Source organism: Panthera leo, chromosome A3, assembly GCF_018350215.1.
Source record: "Panthera leo isolate Ple1 chromosome A3, P.leo_Ple1_pat1.1, whole genome shotgun sequence".
Taxonomy (NCBI): domain Eukaryota; kingdom Metazoa; phylum Chordata; class Mammalia; order Carnivora; family Felidae; genus Panthera; species Panthera leo.
This window is the reverse complement of record NC_056681.1, coordinates 105,518,422-105,537,481: the sequence shown is the minus strand read 5'-3', so window position 1 is coordinate 105,537,481 and position 19,060 is coordinate 105,518,422. Positions and strand designations below refer to the sequence as shown.

The 19,060-nt window shown below is 53.3% G+C and overlaps 1 protein-coding gene across 1 annotated transcript; it reads left to right on the top strand.

Moving 5' to 3' along the window:
• The first annotated feature begins 245 nt into the window (after positions 1-245).
• PKDCC (protein kinase domain containing, cytoplasmic) lies at positions 246-10,564 on the top strand. The gene is made up of 7 exons (XM_042933175.1): positions 246-884; positions 5,139-5,261; positions 5,859-6,130; positions 6,783-6,862; positions 7,119-7,226; positions 8,829-9,002; positions 9,223-10,564. The coding sequence occupies exons 1-7, from the start codon at positions 246-248 to the stop codon at positions 9,309-9,311; spliced, it is 1,485 nt and encodes a 494-aa protein (XP_042789109.1). The 3' UTR covers positions 9,312-10,564.
• The last annotated feature ends 8,496 nt before the right edge of the window (positions 10,565-19,060 follow it).

The following is a 19,060-nucleotide window of genomic DNA, read 5'->3' as shown; positions in this document are numbered from 1 at the left end:
AGGGGGCGGGGGCGGGGGCGGCTCCGGGCCTTATAAGCGGCGGGGGCAGGGCGGGAGGGAGGCAAGTGTCAGGCCGATGTGCGGCCCGCGAGGGGCCGGGGTCGGGGCCGCCGGGGCCATGCGCGCGGACTGGGCAGGGGGCCGGCGGGACGCAGAGCGGAGCCGCCTCGGAGCCTGAGCCTCCTGGGGCCGGGGCCGGGGCCGGGGAGCCGCGCGGGGCCGGCCGGCCGGGGGGGAGGGGAGCGATGCGGCGCCGGCGGGCGGCGGTAGCCGCGGGTTTCTGCGCCTCCTTCCTGCTGGGCTCCGTCCTCAACGTGCTCTTCGCACCGGGGTCGGAGCCTCCGCGGCCAGGCCAGTCCCCCGGGCCGTCGCCAGCCCCGGGCCCGGGCCGTCGCGGGGGCCGCGGGGAACTGGCCCGGCAGATCCGAGCGCGCTACGAGGAGGTGCAGCGCTATTCCCGCGGGGGCCCGGGGCCCGGGGCCGGCCGGCCGGAGCGGCGGCGCCTGATGGACCTGGCTCCGGGCGGGCCGGGCCTGCAGCGTCCCCGGCCCCCGCGGGCCCGGCCCCTGCCCGACGGCGCCCCGGGCTGGCCCCCGGCTCCCGGCCCGGGCTCCTCCGGCTCGGGCCCGCGCCTGGGCTGCGCCGCGCTCCGCAACGTGTCCGGCGCGCAGTACGTGGGCTCAGGCTACACCAAGGCCGTGTACCGGGTCCGCCTGCCCGGCGGCGCCGCGGTGGCGCTCAAGGCGGTGGACTTCAGCGGCCACGATCTGGGCAGCTGCGTGCGCGAGTTCGGGGCACGGAGGGGCTGCTATCGGCTGGCGGCCCACAAGCTGCTCAAGGAGATGGTGCTGCTGGAGCGGCTGCGGCACCCCAACGTGCTGCAGGTACGACGCGGGGTGGGGGGGGGGGGTGCTGGCTGGACGTGCCCAAGCCCGGTCACTCTGGCTGGATGGCTGGAAGAGAACCCTTGGTCTTAGGTAAAGAAACGGAGCCCCAGTGACTGTGTCCACGTTAAGCTGGGGGCACAACCCCACCGTGGCTGCTTCCCACCACACTACCCTGCCTCTCACTCCTGAGTGGGTGTCTCTTTAAGGAGGGACTCCTGGGTCTCTCAGCTTCCACACCATATCCTTTGAAGACAGAGGCCAGGACAGAGGGTCCCAAAACTAGAGGTAGGGGTACCGGTCTGTTAGGACTTAGGACCCTGCTTCGGGCTGGAGCTAGGGTGTTGAGTGCCAGGGAAATGACTGCAAGCCAAGACACAGAGCAGAGGTCATCCCTGAGTCAGGATTCCAACTGCAATGATAGGACCCCCTTTCCTGATGGAATCTGAACCCCTCTTCTCTCAATTTCCAGTGACTTGTCTGACTTTGAAAATGGGACGGGACGGCAATGGGTTTGGGAATGGCTAGAAAGAGACCCTGTGTCAGGCTTGATTCCCAGAGACTATCCCCACCCCTTACCCCACCCAGAAGCCACTAGAAGGACTGGAGGGAATTGGGTAGTAGGCCAGAAAATGCACAGCCCTTCCCAGAAGTGACCCTGCCATTCTCCAGGCCTTAAAGTCAGCCCTTAAATCCTTGAGGAAGCCTTAGGGTCTTAGCTCAGTGCTCAGGGGACAGACTACAGGCCTGAGGGTCTCAGGGTCACATTATCAGAGTAGATGTGGTCAGTAGCTGGAAGACTGAAAAAGCCAGATGCCCAGGTTCCTGCTAAATGGGACTCTGTCCCTCTTGTTCCCTGGGGGACAGAGGGGAAAGATGAGACACCCCCACCCCTTGTCCCCTCCAGCCGAGACTAAGAGCATGGGCCTCTCACAGCCCCAGCACTGCCCTAACACACCCACTTCCTCCTCTCCCCCAGCTCTATGTCCTTGAGTCGGCCCTAGGATTAGACAAACTGTTCCCTTTGCACATGTCTGAGCAGACTGAGAGGGGAATCCCTGACTGGTCTTGGCCCGCGGAACAGAGGGTGTGTGCAGACTCCCCAGCAGAAGAACCTTGCCCACACCTTCCACCTCCTAGCCCACTCAGATTAACCTTTCTGCACCCAGCAGAACTGACCAGAAATCCAGGAGTCCTTCCCTCCTTTGGCGAGGAGGGAGATGGACCCCAGGCCTGGGTGGGTATTCCAGAATGAGAGAGAGAGGCCAGAGAGCTATTTATATTCCCGCTGGCTCCAGGTCTCCCCAGGCTACCCGAACTCTGGTCAGACACTTGTGACCAGGTCCTAGGCCCTGAACCGGCTGCAGGAGGTCAGGCAGAGCCAACAGTTGTGGGTAGTTATGCCTGGTTGCACAGCTGACACTGTGCCTGGAGCTCCGGGGAGCAAGCGGCTGGTTACGTGGCCGTTCTAACTGGGAGGATCTTGTTCTCTTCGCTTCCCAGGGGCTCTTGGGAACTTTTTGGCAACCCTGGGGTGTCAGTCTGATTCTGAAGCAGTGGAGAAGCAGGACATTAAGTGTTAGTTAATTGACTCAAGACACCCCTCCCTTAGGACAGGTTTGAGGTTTACTGCGCTTCCCTGTCTCTTACGGAATTTCTCCCTCCCTCACTAACCCCAGCCAAGCTTCCTGACCAGCATCTAGCCAACTGCCCCCACACATCACAGAGTGATCGTCAGCTTTAATGTCAGGCCCCCTGCCCAATTCCGAAGGCGCCAAAATGAAATTATATGAAACAGCCAAATAGTTTTCACCCATCCCCTCACTAGACCAAGACTGGGCTGTCTGAGGTTGGCTGTGTGACTTTTCCAGGGTCAGAGACTGGTATTATTCACCCTGGGGCATAAGGGTTATATGGTGGGAAGGCTCCCAATCCTTTCCATCTGGGGAAAGCTAAAAAGCTGCCATTCCAGCAAGGAAAGGCTTCTTTGGTGTGAGTTTAGGAACTGCTTTGGGACTGATTTCCATTGATCGCCCCGACCCCCAGCCAGGCTCCTTCTGGCTTCCTCAGCAGCGTGTTACCTCTGGTGCCAGGGAAGCCTGCTGCGGGGTCTTCTTGCTCAGGAGGCTTCAGTGAGGGTGCGCAGGGAACTAGAAATAATGTTTTAATACCTCTTAATCATTTAAAATTTCAAAATCATTTGATAGATGCCCTGGGGAGGAGCCAAAGAATGTTTCTGACAATCCCGGCTCCCCCAGGCCACCCGAAGCCCCTTCCCCCTCTCTGGCAACCCCAAAGTTGGTTCTGTGGGTTCTAATAGAAAATAGCCAGGTAACATGTCCCACGGGCACCTCCCAGCACTCTCTCTGGTCTCTGGGGACTGCCTGGGTGAGCTCTCTCTTTCTTCCTTCACCCTTCACACACACACACACACACACACACACACACACACACATGCACACACACACACACACACTCCTCACGTGATAGATGCCTCTATAGCCTGGGGTCAAAGGGCGCAAGGGTCTTCCCTCCCCCCAAACTCCCGTAGTCCCAGGAGCTCAGGCCTCAGATGGGGCCCCAGGCGTTCTTGGGCCCAGAATCTGGCCCTGCTAGGGTATATTTCTTCTCCCAAACGAACAAAAGATGTGCCTGAAATGCTCAGCCTCACGCTTCCTGGGGGGTTAATGGTGTCTTTTTATTTTTTCCTGAGGGGTGTTGATTAATACCTCGTTAACAGCGCATTTAACGACCTCCGGGTGTTTAATACCCTTCAGAAGTTTCCCACAAAGGCTCAGACTCTGGGCAAGAAAATGAGAACCAGGCCCCAGGGCTGCTCCCCTTACCTTCCTCCCCCCACCCCGCCCCACCAGGATCTGGGGCCTCCCTGGGCTGGTGTGAGGTGGGGGAGCAGACAGAGAGGGAAGAAGAGGGTGCCTGGGACTGTCCCCTGATCCCCCAGTTCACCACCCTGGTGAGCTAATGGCGGACGCTGAGTCGTGCCTTCTCTCTCATGCCAGCAGGACTGGGGCCGCTGGCTTCAGGAAGGGGGTGCTGAAAGGGCACTCCTGGGACCGAAGGGGGCATGTGAGGGCCTGGAGTAGATCTGGGCGGGGTGTGAATGATGGTAAGAAGGGTGATGGTATGGTATGTAGGGACATCTAGCCCGTGCTTGGATCCTGTGCCGCACTCCCCCCTCAATCCCCACATTGTGCAGCTCTCCCCTCTGCCTGCTGCGGCCTGGACAACTCAGCCTTTGTGTTCCTACCCCACAGGGTGCTGGTTGTTTTGAGCAGCAGCTGACCCCTAACTGATGTGCGGTGTGGTGGCAGAGGCTGAAGGAAGCAGGGCTCTCTGTGGATGCTGGTTTAGGTGTTAATGACAAAGTCAGGCTGTGCTTCCCACAAGTCCCTGAGCTGAGCTGTACCAAGCCCAGCCTCAGGTCCTACGGAGTGGGCAGGCCCTTGTGAGCATGCCCCCAAAGAACTGATCTTCCCCAGAAACCTTCCCTTACTACTCTTCCCATTGGTGGGTGTGACCACCGCCTCCCCCTCACCACCAACATATGAAAAACACGCCAAGGATGTGCCCCTTGGACACTTTGTTCTTACCTACTGCTTGTTCCCAATCCCGAGGGAGCTTGTTTTACCGCCCACAAGACCAGAGCTGAGAAAAGAATGAAGCTGCCCCCAAGTAGAAATGATAAAGAATAGAGAAGGATTGGAGCAGAGGCAGAGGTATAATACCAATTTGCTGGCTTGTTGATTAACGGATGATATTCTTAGAATTCGAGTGACATAAATTTGAATCCTAGCTCCTGCATTTATCAGCTGTGTGATGTTATGCAAGGAACTTAACCTCTCTGAGTTGGTTTCCTCACCTGTAAATTGGAGACTAATAATAGTACCTACTATGCCTGTGTAAAGTTATTATAAGAATCGAGTTACGCATGTAAAACATTTAGCACAGTGCCTGGCACATGGTTGACACATGGTGTCCAGACCTGCCCATTTACCTGGGAGGCAGGAGGTAAGAGGCTGATGTAATCAGCAGGAACTCTGGCTGCAGGGACAGAGGGCAGGCTTCTCAGGCAATGCTGTCGATGCTGGTCTCTTCTGGCCTGAGCTGCAACAACAGCCTAGGGATGGGGGTAGGGGGTCGGTAGTGCACAGGGAGGGGGCATCTGACAGCCCAACCCTTCTCTGTCCCCACCCCGACCCTGTGACCTAATGACCTGCCCTGGACCTCCCCTAGCTCTATGGCTACTGCTACCAGGACAGCGAGGACATCCCAGACACCCTGACTACCATCACAGAGCTGGGTGCCCCTGTGGAGATGATCCAGCTGCTGCAGACTTCCTGGGAGGACCGTTTCCGAGTAAGCAGGGAGGAGGGCCGGGCCCTGGGTTCCTCCCTGGGATGGTTTTCCCTTAGAAGGCCAGCCCTCCAGAGCAGCTTGACTCCTCCTCCATCTAAAAGGAGGGAAAGTTGGAGCAAAGCTGACTCGGCCATCAGCCAAAGGGTTAAAAAAAGAAGCAAGACCTAGAGGATCCTGACGTTTTTGTACTCCTGCCCCCTTACACACACACACACACACACACACACACACACACACACACACGTAGCCTGGCTGCAAAGGACTAGAAAAGACCTTAAGGTCAGCTTGACCCTCCCTCTGTTTCCACACACTGAACTAAAACCACATTCAAGATGCAGCTTCAGGGAGGAGATCCGTTACCCACAAGCTTATGTGCCGCCCATGGTCAGGGTCAGGCCAGCCTGGATTAATAGAAAAATCACTGGCTTGCTCTGTTAGGGCCCTGACCCTCAGCCCTTAGTAAGTACTGGGGCCTTTAAGAGAAAAGCCAACCCCTCCACCCCAAGCGAAGTCCAGAACCCCAAAGGGGTGAGCCCTGGAGCCCCCCAGGCCCTTTCCCAGGAGAGACACGGTGAGCAGCCTGTGTCTACCCCTCAGATCTGCCTGAGCCTGGGCCGCCTCCTCCACCACCTGGCCCACTCCCCGCTGGGCTCCGTCACTCTGCTGGACTTCCGCCCCCGACAGTTTGTGCTGGTGGATGGGGAGCTGAAGGTAACGGATCTGGACGACGCACGCGTGGAGGAGACACCATGTACAAGCAGCACAGACTGCATACTGGAGTTTCCAGCCAGGAACTTCACCCTGCCCTGCTCAGCCCAGGGCTGGTGTGAGGGCATGAATGAGAAGCGCAACCTCTACAATGCCTACAGGTGACCTCCACTTCCCACTCAGGAAGGCCAGGGGGGGAGAGTGGGCCCCGGAGGGCGTGGCAAGGGGAGAGCCAGCGTGGGCTCCAGGAGGCAGCCAGGGCAGGGAGGCTCGGCCTTGACCAACAGAGCAGCAGCGGCAGGGAAAGTCTTCCACCCACTCAAGAAGGGAACATTCAGGCTCCTGATGATGATGCTAAAAATAGCTCCAAGGAGAATCTGGGTTGGGGGGTGGCAGCTGGAGACTTCTTAAAATAGTGTCACAGTGGAGTCTAGGGCTGGTGGGATCGGTGTTCCCCCTTTCTCCCCTGGTCCTTCACCTCTGGAAGCTCCTCACTGGGCCCCAGCCAGGGGGCTGCTCTGACAGCGATCAGCTCACGGGGTAAGATGGGACTGGGTGGTGGGGAAGTCCTGGGGATGGATGAGGGAAACAGACCTCAGCTTTCAGTTTCATGTAAAGTCAAGTTTCGGCCTTAGCATATGCCCAGATCCCTACCCTGAGTCCGAGCAGACTCCTTGGTACACTCTGGGGTTATGCCTAGGCCTGAGGGATCAGGCTCCCCGGCCCGATTAGGGTTCTGTCCCAAGTTGGGGCAGAGGAAAGATGCGTCCTCCAAGGCTGGACCACTGAGCCCCTGATTTCTCTCCGTCCCAGGTTTTTCTTCACATACCTCCTGCCCCACAGTGCCCCACCCTCACTACGACCTCTGCTGGACAGCATTGTCAATGCCACAGGTGAGCTCTCCAGGGCCCTTCTGCGTCCCATCACCCTGCCCCTCCCCCAGCAGGCATGGAGACAAGAATAACCCAGGACAGCACATAGTCCAGAAACCATCGTTTCCCAAAGTGGCATTCTGTATCAAACCCCCTTCCCAGTACGCTGGTCATGTGGGCCCAGGCTTCAGAGGGAGAGAGGGAAAGGCAGCTGGTTGCCACCTCAGGGAGGAGTGGAAGCCCATGTACCCTCTCATAGCCACACTGCACTCTGCAGGAGAGCTCACCTGGGGAGTAGACGAGACTCTGGCCCAGCTGGAGAAAGTGCTACACCTGTACCAGAGCGGGCAGTACCTGCAGAATGCCACGGCAGGTGGCAGAGCGGGTGAGTGGCTCCAACAGGGCCCCAGGGGCTGGGGAGGTGGGGAACAGGTGGGAGGGTGAGTGGTCGCCCTCACTGGGCTAAGCGGCTCATCCTTCTAAGGCACACCTGGGGAGACCACTGACTGTTTAGCCTTTACTTGGAGGTGTCCTCTCTGGCTGAGTGGTCATTCTGCCTTGACCTGGGGAGGTGGGCCCTGATACCCCTTCTCCGGGTGGCTCCAGACCCCACTATGTACTGACTGTGTGACTTCGAGCAGATTACCTTCACCTCGAGCCCACTTTGCTCATCTGTGAATTGGGTTTATTACGTGCCTCACAAACTACTTCTGGGGAATAAATGCCAGGGGAAGTGTGTGCAAGCAATTAACCTTGGTTCCTATAACACAGCTGGAATACAATATATGTTTGCTTCTCTTTCCTTCCTCTACCCTTCTGGGGGTGAGAAAGGTGGCTGGAGGTGGTTGGGGCTCCTTAGCAAAACGAGTCAAGAAGCCCAAGAATTCCGGGCGGAGAATTCTAGCCACTGCTATAGTCCCTCTGCTGAGGCCCTGGGGTTTATCATGGTTGGCAGGGGGGCCAGGAGTGGGCAGCCTCTGTATTCAAGGAGCTCTGGCCAGTCTTAGGGGTGGGGGAGCCCTCGTTAGCCCTGTAAATAAAGTTTAACGAGGTGAACAATGGCTGGCTCTGTCCCTGAGGACGCCGTTTATGGGGCTATAAATCACAGCCAGCCCTGGACTTTGGTCTAGTCCCTGGGAGAAGAAGGAGGCAGGAGGGCGGGGTGACCAGAGGCCCAGGGCCTCTGCATTATCAGTGCAGAGCTGAGGCTCCCCTAGCAGCCGAAAGGACTCAGGTGAACAGGCGGCCTGCAACTAAGCATCTTCCTGACTGAGGAGCTCTCAGAGCATTTGGGGGCTCTTTCCGCTAATGGAAAGATTTTTCCTCCAGCCCCCTCCCAGACACTGAAGTTGTCATTGCTGTGTTCCACGTTCATTTGCATTCCCCTTAAGCTCAGAAACCTCCCCTTAAGCTCAGAAACCTCTAACTGTCCCCTCCCTCAGGAGCTTGCCTAACCTCTCTGCCCAAAGCCAGGAGGAAGTAGGACCAAGGGGTGCTCTAAACTCTCACTATTCCAAAGTGCCATCTGCAGACCAGCAGCACCAGAAGCTGGCTAGAAGTGCCCAATCCTAAGCCTTGCTCCAGACCTTCTCAGTCAGGATCTGCACTTTAACCAGATTCACTGGAGATTCACAGGCACACTGAAGTTTGAGAAGCTCGGCTCTAAATGTCTAAAATGTCCTGATCTCCAGCTCTGTGTGTGTTTATCCCACGATGTGCCCGCCATCATGTGCTGTCTGAACCCACTGCGCACTCTTAGATTTGGGAGCTGTGTATCTCCCAGAAACTGAATCTCACCTTTGCCTTTACTGGGTGGTCAGCCCAGTCCCCCAGTGGTAGCTGCCTTCATCATCTCCACACTAGGGCTAGATTTCAGCTTTCAGCTTTCCGTTAGGAAATGAGTCTTAGCCCTGTTCATAAAGCGGCCCCAGTGCCCTCATGCCTAGAGACACAGAGTTCTCATCTGAGCTCCGTCCCCAACCCACAGAGTACCAGCGCCTCCCAGGCAGCACCATCCCCCAGGAAGACTACCGCTGCTGGCCCTCCTACCACCATGGAAGCTGCCTCCTTTCAGTATTCAACGTGGCTGAGGCCGTGGACGTCTGTGAGAGCCATGCCCAGTGCCAGGCCTTTGTGGTCACCAACCAGACCACCTGGACAGGTGAGCCAGTGGGAAAGGACACCCGGAGGGAGGTGACTGGAGCTCCCTGGAAGAAACTGACAGGTAGCGGTCCCCCATCAGAAGCCAGGTTTGATGAGAAGACGAGAAGGCAGAGATGATGAGGGACAAGTATATGTGTCCTCTGGGCAGTCACATTAGGGAGACTGGCCCCGCCTCCAGGGAGAGAAACAGTCCTGTTACGTCTCACCTCTGCCCCCAGGTCGGCAGCTGGTATTTTTCAAGACAGGATGGAGCCACGTGGTCCCCGATCCCAACAAGACCACATATGTGAGGGCCTCGCTGACCTGAGGGCCCAGCTGGCGGCAGAGCAGCCCCGCCAGCTGGGCTCGCCTGTGGAGGGAGGGAGTGACTTTCATATGTCACCTGCAAAGCCCTGCAGACGAGGCTGACACCCCCCAGTGAGGCGACCAGGACAACGTGCAATAATGCCAAATGTTAAAATGTGAGTTTACCGGTCTAGGTATGGGACTGCTGGCCCCAGGCCAGGAATCACGGGGGGCTGACTGGCTCTGCAACCCTCTGAGCTGCCAGCGAGGCTCAGGCTGGTGTCCCCGCGGGGGCCTCTGCCCCTCGCTGGGACAGTTCTGTGGGCAGCCCCATCACTGTGTTCATGGTGTGAGAATGTAGCCAGAGCCCCTGCTGCTGCTGCTGCTGCTGCTGCTGCTGCTGCTGCTGCCCGCCACAATCTGGCAGGGGCTGCGTGGGACAATCGGTCACGGGGTGTTCTCTCAGCCGAGCTCCGGATGGCGATGCTCTGGGATGTGGGAAACTCCGTACCTGGGGAGGCCGCCTCCGGCCACTCAACCGGGGGCACCCGCAGGCCAGCGCAGAGGCGGGGACAGAGGAGCACACACATGGTATGAGCCAAGACACGGGGTCAAGGAGCAGGTTGCGGTTTGAGCCAGGACCTGGGGTGGGGGTGGGGCCGGGGCCTTTCTGCCTCATTTGCTTTCAGTGAAAGCCGCCAAGCAGCCAAACCAGCCTCTCCCCCCTCCTGGAGTTTGTATATCCAGAAGCTTTTGTATTTCTTGTTCGTTAAAATGTTTATTTTTGTAAAAAAAAAAAGAAAAAAGAAGAAAGAAAGAAAAAGGAAAAAAATCAGTCAATTAATAAATGACGTTTCCTGGCAAGGATTCTTCCCAAGCCACAGTTTCTTGGGCTGACTTACTCATTCTCACTTAACGTCTTTGGTGTTTGGGGGAAATGGGGGCAGGAGGTCATGGGGGATGACCTCTGGAGGAGTGAAATCTTTGTGGCAAACACTGCAGTTGGCAAAACGTGTTTTTAGGTCCCTCTCCCATGGTGCCCACCTCCCTCCTTGGCCCTCCATATCCATGTCCGGACAAAAGACATGAGGGACTTCTTCCTACAGGGAGGTTCACGCTTTAATACACACCGGCTTCTTCCATGCAAAGCTTTTACCCAGAGGACTGATGTCCTAATGGCGTGATGTCAGCCACGTCAGGGGACTCCCAAGCAACCTGCCGTCAGGTCACCTTTGCCCCATACAAGGTTTGGCCTCATCATCGTCCCCACCGCTCACCGCAAGCTAATGGGCAATTTTTTTCTCAGAGCCTTTTCCCAAGCATGAAATATATGGAAAGTGGGAAGAAAGGAAAGTCTATGGAAAGACTAGCCCCTTCTTCCTGGGTTTTAGGCCGGAGGGTCTAGGAGGGGAAGACTCAAGCGTGTGGAAGCCCAGAAAATGAGGACCTAAGTATTCAAGATCACACGGAGGCCACAGGGAGCCCAGCACAGATACGTATTTTCTAACTTGAAATCCTGCACCTTCCCTCCTACACACCGTTCTGCTTCTAGAATATTTTCAAAGCACACAAACCTTTGAGGGTTTTGAAAAGAATGACCAAACTTTAACTCAGAACCCAATTTCTCTTCAACAGATGTCATTGTTGTAAGTTCTCAGGTACAAGACGTCCCTGTATAGTTCTAGGGGATTGAGGAGTCTGTGTTAGTTCTAGAATCCTAACCGTGGATGCTGCATAGACCCTCAGGGTTGCACCTCACTACCACCATGCCTAAGCCACACGGGCCACATCTTGCCTCTGTCTACCTGGACTTGGTAATTGCGGGGAGGGTCAGAGCCACCACAGTATCTCACACCATGTCTCAACCAAGACAGGTCCCAGCCGTGCTTGCCGCCCTCAGGCCCTACCCTTCCACGAAGGACCTCAGCTTTCCTCAGTCTCCACACCCCTTTCCTCAACGGAACTCATGTGCTACAACACATCTAGCCTGCCCCTGCCGTCCAGTGTTAGATTTACACTTTCTCTGTTATTCTCCAGCTGCCAACCAGTGCATAGAGCTCTGAGGACAGAAGGAACCACGTCGCTAAGCTGGGACCAAGCAGGTGTCATGGGGCTGGGACAGGAAAATCTGCAGGTTCTGTGCAGTCCAGAGAGAAGCAAAGACCTTGATTACAGTCAGCAGAGAGGCCCACAGGGAACGGTGTGGCTCAGTGAAAAAGAGCAGGCTGAAGATGAACCAAGAACTGCCTTCTAGACTCTAGAAGTTTCTAGAGGTGGCTGGGGGAGAGGGGCAGGCCTATCCTCAGCAGGGTACGATTATCATTCCAGTTGGAGGTCCAGAGCACATTAAACTGTTTTAGAAAGAGTGGGGCACAGGCGGCTGAGGGGAGGGTGGATTGCTTCTTCCCCAGTGAGCGAGCCTTGCCTCAGAACCTAGATATCTGGGGCAAAAATGGCCAGGCTCAGTCCTGCAGAGCAGAGAAAAGGGCATTTGCAGCTGGGAATGGAGAGGTGATAGAGTGCCCTGAAAGGAAGAGGACAGGGAGTAAAAAGCCTGAGGCAAAATCATCCCTCCCCCACAGATGGCCACTCACATGTAGCCACCTGTCTCCCTGGAAAACGTTCAGTTCCTGGGTACATCTTGTCCCCTTCCTGTGGAAGCCAGAACCACACCCCCTCTCCCCAAAGTCTATGTTCTTTCCACTCCGCTGCGCGGCCAAAGATACTCAGGCCTCATGCACGGAAGAAATACATTCACCCAACCAAAGCTGCAGGTGGCAGTCCCAGAGGAGGGAAGCCAGAGGTGAGTCCTTTCCAGGGCCGGGGAAGTAGGAAGCAACATGAGAGGGGTCATGTTGCCACTGGTCCCCCGAGAGGCTCTGGAGGAATGTTGGCCAGTCCTGTGTTTTGCTCTTTGTGTGATCTGGGCTGTGACAACTCCCTGAGCCTCCCATCTCCTCACCTACAAATTTCAGATCAATAATATCTGCTTCACAGGAGTGTTATAGGGACTGAATGAAATTATGCAAGTGAGGGTCTTAGCCAGTGTCAGCAGTTAAGTGTTTAGGAAATACTAACTGACCTGTCACTGCTCTGAGCGAGCTGAGCCCTCGGCATTCATCAATGACCTGGCCTGGAAGAGTATCCAGGTGGACAGGGGAGGACCAAGGCACAGCCAGACTCTCCCCACACCCCACCTCCAGCACCCCCAACAGGGAACCCTGCCATCGCCTGGAGGAGGTGGAGCCGGGCTCTCCGGGTCAGTGCCCTGGGAGTTGAGTGTGTGGCAGACAGGAGGAAAAGGATTAACATGAAAGCAGAAAATGGGATTAGGAGGCCTCAGGATAATGTGCCCACCCGCCCGCCATCCATGACAACGGCTTCTTGCTTTCACTCTTTGGCTTCTGGAGCCCAAAGCATGTAAAGCCTGGTTGCTCTCTGTTCCAAGGGGCAGAGCCAGCAAAAGACTTGGTAGGCTCAGAGCATGAGACTATTCAGTCCGCTAGGAAGAGGGCCAGGCTGCCTTATATGCGCTTTCTCATTTAATCCCCATGGCAACTCTGAAACGGGTGGTGGCCCAGATGAAGACCCAGGATGCAAGCCTCCGAAAGCCCGTATTCTTTCCCCTCCACCCTCTGTCTCACGGGGGAGCACAGCGTCCCCCTGAACCCAGATCATTGATGCACTCCGACCTGCACTTCCACTGGGAAGGGTTCCCAGACCCACGACTGCCTTTGACAGAAAACCCAAAAGGCAACTTAAGGAGACCAGGCCTGCCTCTCTGGCTCATCCCCAAAGGGTGAGGATACCCCCAAAGAACCTGACCTTTTTTAAGGACCCCTTTGTGGTCGGTCACAGGGACTTTTATTTCCCCTGTTCACTTCTTTGTGAATCCAGGCCAATACTGCACCATCAGGTGGAGAAAATGCTACCTAAGTCCCATCTATGTGAAGGGGACAGACCACGATATTTCTGAAAATTACCTCTTAAGTTCTAGAGGATCCTTAACGACCATGTAGAAGGAGTTCATTCTCCCACCCCATTCCATAAATCAGAACAAGACCCATCTCAGCCTCCTTTTTTAAGACTGTGATCCCTTGTCCTTCTCCCCCATCCTATGTAGTCCCTCACCCCCAATCACTCACCTACCCTCTGCTGGTCTCCTTTCAGCTCCAGAGTGTTTCTCCTGAGATGTAGTGACAAGACCTCCCCCCTCTATCATTCAGGGTCCCAACAGGAAATGGAGAACACACTGAACATAAGATATATTGACAAATGTGTGGGTACAGGGGAACCCTAAGGGATAGGGCTGTAAGCTGGGGCTAATAGCAGTAGAGGTGTTACCAACTCTACCCAAGGGAAGGGAGTATAATCTGCTACCAGACCTCAGAGGAGAACCTAGAAGGAGTCAAGTGACCAAAGGACATGGCCAGGCAGGGTGACCTCACAAGGAGGGAGCCAGAAGACCAGGTACGCTCTTGTTACCCTCCTCCCCGCCCCCTCTAAATCCCCACCTCCTGTGATGCTCTCCATCGGTCAAACCCACCTGAAGCCAGAGGGACCTTGGTGTGAGGTCTGTAATTGTCAGGGAGTCCTCTAGAGCATGCATTGTCCTGAGGGCTGTGATCATCCCCAAGGAGACAAGACTTGGCTCTTGGAACATGAAAAAAAATCTCCGATATCCCAGTGACTGGTGGCCCTCCCAGACAGACACTATGCTATTAAAATCCCATGGGGGTGGTGCAATTAGGATAAAAGTATCCATGAAGAGGAGCACCTGGGTGGCTCAGTGGGTTAAGCATCTGACTTCAGCTTAGGTCATGATCTCACGGTTCGTGAGTTCGAGCCTCACAACGGGCTCTGTGCTGACAGCCAGAGCCTGGCGCCTGCTTTGGATTCTGTGTCTCCATCTCTCCTTCTCTGCCCCTCCCCCACTCATGCTCTGTCTCTTCTTGTCTTTCTCTCAAAAATAAACATTAAAAAAATTTTTTTTTAAGTATCCACAAGAGTACTTGGCAAGGGAGAGGGCAATGATGAAAACTAGGTTAAGAAGCCCTGGATTGTAGCGACCCAAAACCCTTTCTTGGGCTGTCACTGAGAGCTTTAAATCTGTCATCCTCAAAAGCACAATTTTTACTATTATTCTCTAAACTGATGTATAATTCAACACACATTTACATGGACTGTCTGTGCCATTTAGAGTAAAAACAGAGTGCAATTTGAATTATTGCTCACTTAATGCTTTACCCGACCGACCCTTGCCCACGGTGAACATCAGACTACGCACGAGTGTCCCGTGTCTCCCTGCAGCTTACAGTTTTTGGTTGACATCTCCCCACATGGAAGAGCTCAGCATCATTGGTGAGCCAGGCAATTTCAATGTACACTCTCACTCCTCTCTCAACTGCTCAAGCCACAGAATATTTAAGTGCTAATCATCATAGTGAATACTGAAATATCAGACATGCCCCTGCCTTTCAGGGCCCACAGTGTCACTAGAGGTGTCACCAAAACATCACTAGAGATGTCACAAATACACCACGGTAATATACGAGCTGTGACTACAGGGCAATGAAGCCAATTTCCACAAGTCGCTTGTGAAAGCAGAGGGCTGATGGTCACGTCTCAAATCACTAAGAGCCAAGTTAACCTCATCTCCCTCAGGAGCCTCAATTCCCCACCAGGAGCCTCACTGTCAACACGTTTCCATCCAAAGAAAGGCCTATTTATCCTTACTCCGTATTTCTTATCTCTAAGCCGGTTCCCTATTGTCACCAGACATTCCCCCCATTCCCATGGCGACTCAACAGGCTTTGGTATGGAGCCTGTCAGAAGCTCCTGAAAAGTGTAAATAGAGTGTGTCTACTGTTTCCCTCCTTATCCATACACTTATTTGGCCCTTCAAAGAGCTCTAGTAGATTAGGGAGGCACGATTTCTCCTCACCAAAGTCAGGCTGCCTTCCCACAGGAGGTGGAGTTCGCCCAAGTGCTCTGTAATCCTGCCCTGAGAGGTGCTGCTGACATGCCCGGCATGGAAACAAAACTTGTGGGCCATTTCCCAGAAGCCCCTCTGGCACCCTTCGGTTCTTCGGCAAGGAGGTCCATCTCTAGAGAAGGCTCTCATTTTGTCCTCCCCTCCCATAACGTCAATCCCCTCATTTATTTGGGGAAAGATGTGTAGGCAAAATGAAAATAAAATACACAGTGTGCTTCCTTTCCATTACTTGGAGATTTCGGGCACTGTTCGTCATCTGAACCCATACAGAAGATAGTGGTAAGATTATCTGTATCACATTTCATTTTATGACATATCACCTTGTTTACGCCCCTCTTTAGGTTGTTTATAGGGTATAAAATACCTTTAAATGCTCTGGTCTTGTTTAGTCATTTTTTTTCTCCCATCAATAAAAAATTTTAAAAGCAGCCCTTGTTCTAAGAAATGACTATTGTACTTAGGGCACAAAGATGCTTTAATGGGGAAAGACAGTTTGTCTTGTATCTTGGCCTCCCATATCTTTTTGAACCAGACTTTGATGCTCTCTCTGTGGAGTATTCTGACTCCCTCATTGAGCTATGTGGAATTTTGCAGTTATTAAGAGCAAATGAGTTTCTTCTTTAAACATAGGCCTCTGCTTAGTACATTTAGTACTATTTGACTTGGGTCTCAAGATAGTGCTATTCCCGGAATGGACTTCACATGCTGAATTTTTTTTTTAAATTACCCACAATCCTATCACATATGCTGAAATGACTTTTTTTTTCCTACAGCCTCTCCAACAATTTGCTGAGATGAAGAGATTTATACAGGGTACTTTGGGGATAGGAATTTACAGGTTAACTCTTTAATATGCAAGTTATTATATAACCCACTCATGCTACTTCTGAAAATATATTCTGAGCAAATACTTCAAAATACAAAAAAAAAAAAAAGACCCAAATACATGCAGATGTTCCTTGAAACATTATGTAGAATAACAAAAAATGAGGATTATATAGCAATGTGATAAAATATGTACATTACAGTGTTCAGTGCGAAAAGCAGGATGCTAACCCACGTATGCAACTGTGTAAAAAATCATGTGAAAAGACGGAAGAAATACACACAGCTAAAAATTTTGTAAGGGTGACAAACTAAACAGCATTTTTTTAATAAACTTCTCTTGCATGTTGTTGTTTAATAAAAAATGATTTTGATTAGATGATTGTTTCAATCAATTAAAGGAGTAGCTCGATCTTGTCACCTAAAGGAAGACCAAAATCTCTCTCCCATTTTGTTATATAAGCTTCATTTAACTTGGACTTTCAGAAAGTCAGCCCTGCTAACCCCCTGATCCATAAAAAGTACTTGATGGCTTAATACAGGAGTTAGAATCACAAATGACTGTAGAAGCCAGCAGGAAGGAGGCCTGTGGTGCCTGATGCCATCTGGAGAACTCAGGCCTGAGCCCATAGGTATTTCAAGAGAATCAGAGTTGTGTGTGTGTGTGTGTGTGTGTGTGTGTGTGTGTGTGTGTGTGATTCTCGTGATTTGTGTATTTTGGCCTCTAGTTCAAACTCAAAAATAAAGACATTTGTGGGCCACCTAGTTCATGTCTACAAGCTGGATTCAGCCAGCTGGCAGCCAGTTTGTGACCTCCAGTATAAAACCCATTTCTGAAGTTATAGTTAACTGCCTGATTTCCGAGCATTTAGGCATCCCAACCTTCCCCATGTTCTCCCGCTCACTCTTTCTTCTTCAGTGAGCCCTGCACCACTTCTGGCTGTTTGATGAGGGTGATGAAGGATATTAGTCCTCAGGATTATGAAGTCTTGCAAATCTGTCCCTAGTTGGAAGCGTTTCTCTCGCCCAACCGTGAAAGCTGGAGACATTTTTAATATTAATCTGTTTTTCCGTCTGTCGCTTGCACTCAGTGTGCCGTGAGGAGTGGATTTGATGCCCGATTTCATCCCTGAGCCCCTCACAGCTGTCAGATGGTGCCAGCCAGGCCCAGGCTGTTTCCAGCTTGTCGATCAGACTCGAGCAGTCAGTGTGTTTATTGCTGTTTCTTCCAATACCGCTGCCCCAACACCAGTTACCGGCTTCAGAGGGTTGACCCAAGATGTAGCCCCCTCTTCCGCTCTGTCTCTGCTCCCTCTGCTTCCCCCTCCCTCTCAATCCTGGGAGCTCCTCTTGGCACCACAGCTGACCATGGAGGGGTCCTACCTGCTTCCACACTGGCATCTGCTTCTGACCGCTCATAAAGGGGCCCGGGCGAGCTCCATTTCTGCAAAATAGCCCTGTTTCCTGCAGTGACCCCACAGGGTTGCGCCACTATTTTCCCACTATTCACAGGTCCTCGGATATTTGACCCTGGACTTGCAGCAAGGGGCAGCTAACGCTTCAGGAAACCATCATTCCCAGCCTTTACTACACCATGGACCATCTGGCCTCACGAGGTTAATGTGATGTCCTTGCTGCCTTGGGAGCCACAGCAAACAAACTACACCAGCAGGACCTTCTAGGAGCTTGTGCACTGACTGATCAACTCATTAACCACCGGTCAAGAAACAAATGAGTTGAGTCTCCGTAAATAGCCAGCTCTGGCTTTTACATAGTGAACCATCCCTTCCTTCCCTATCCAGGACCTGTTGTGGTTGCAAACGCCTCCTATTAGTTCTTGATTTATTTTGAGCGCTGCAGATGCTGCCAGATGTTTACTTTTAACGTGAGGAGAATTACACTGTTCTTGTGGTTGAGGGGAAAAAAAGGGGAGCCCAGGGCTGCGGGCAAAGCTGGCAAGCCCCTCCATGGCCCAATAACTGGGGGCTCCTTCCCTCTCCCCTCCAGATGTGGACCAAGCCCCACCTCCATTTTGCCAAGTCAGCAGATCCAGACTATTCCAGGCATGGAGGACCCTGCAGGTTCCAGAGCGGAGGCAGTGGCACACGTGGCCCCACCATGTGAGGCTCACCTGTGTCACTCAGATCATGCCTGGGCTCCACTGGCCCTCATGGCACCCTCAGAATGGGACTCCTCACCACAGAGTCCCCTTTGAAACATCTCCCTCTTTGGCAAAACCAAAAGGCAGAATTTCCTTTTGAATGAGTTGGACTATCTGAAAATCACACTTTGGGCAATTGTGATGATGGTAGGACCCCAAGACTAACCTGGGGACCCCACAAAGCCTGATCCATTTTGCAGCTGTAACCCTGTTGCCAATCACCACAGTTTGCAGAGTCCAGTAGGACTCATGGGATCTTGTGTTCCCAATACAAGAAACTGGTGGCAGAAGCCAGGGCAAATATGGGTTTTTCCCACTGGGGGCCAAAGTCTTCCAAAGACGTGGCAAGCAATTACCCACAATCTCTACCCTTTGAAGGAAAGTTCCTGATCCCACATCAGCTTGTGTCATGGTTATCTGGACAAGGAAGGAGAGTCTACTCATTTGTCCATCCTGTCCTATGGATAGACCTGTCCAGTCTATCCTCCTCCCTTCTGCTTTCTTGGGCCTTAGTAACCTAAAGGCTGAAAACACCTTCTCTTCTTCCGTCTTCCTCGTGCCCAGAAAGCAGGACCAAAAAGCAGAAGTGCATAATCCTAGCTCCATAAATCATGCCCTGTGGGACCTTAACATGGAATCATCTATATCATGTAGCATTGGTTTCTTCATTGTGAAAAGGGAATATAATAATACTTATTTTACAGGGTAGTTGTGAGGCATTCATAAAGTTGGTAAATCATTGAGCCTGTCACTTCGTAAGTCCTCAGTATACATTAGCGGTTATCATCAT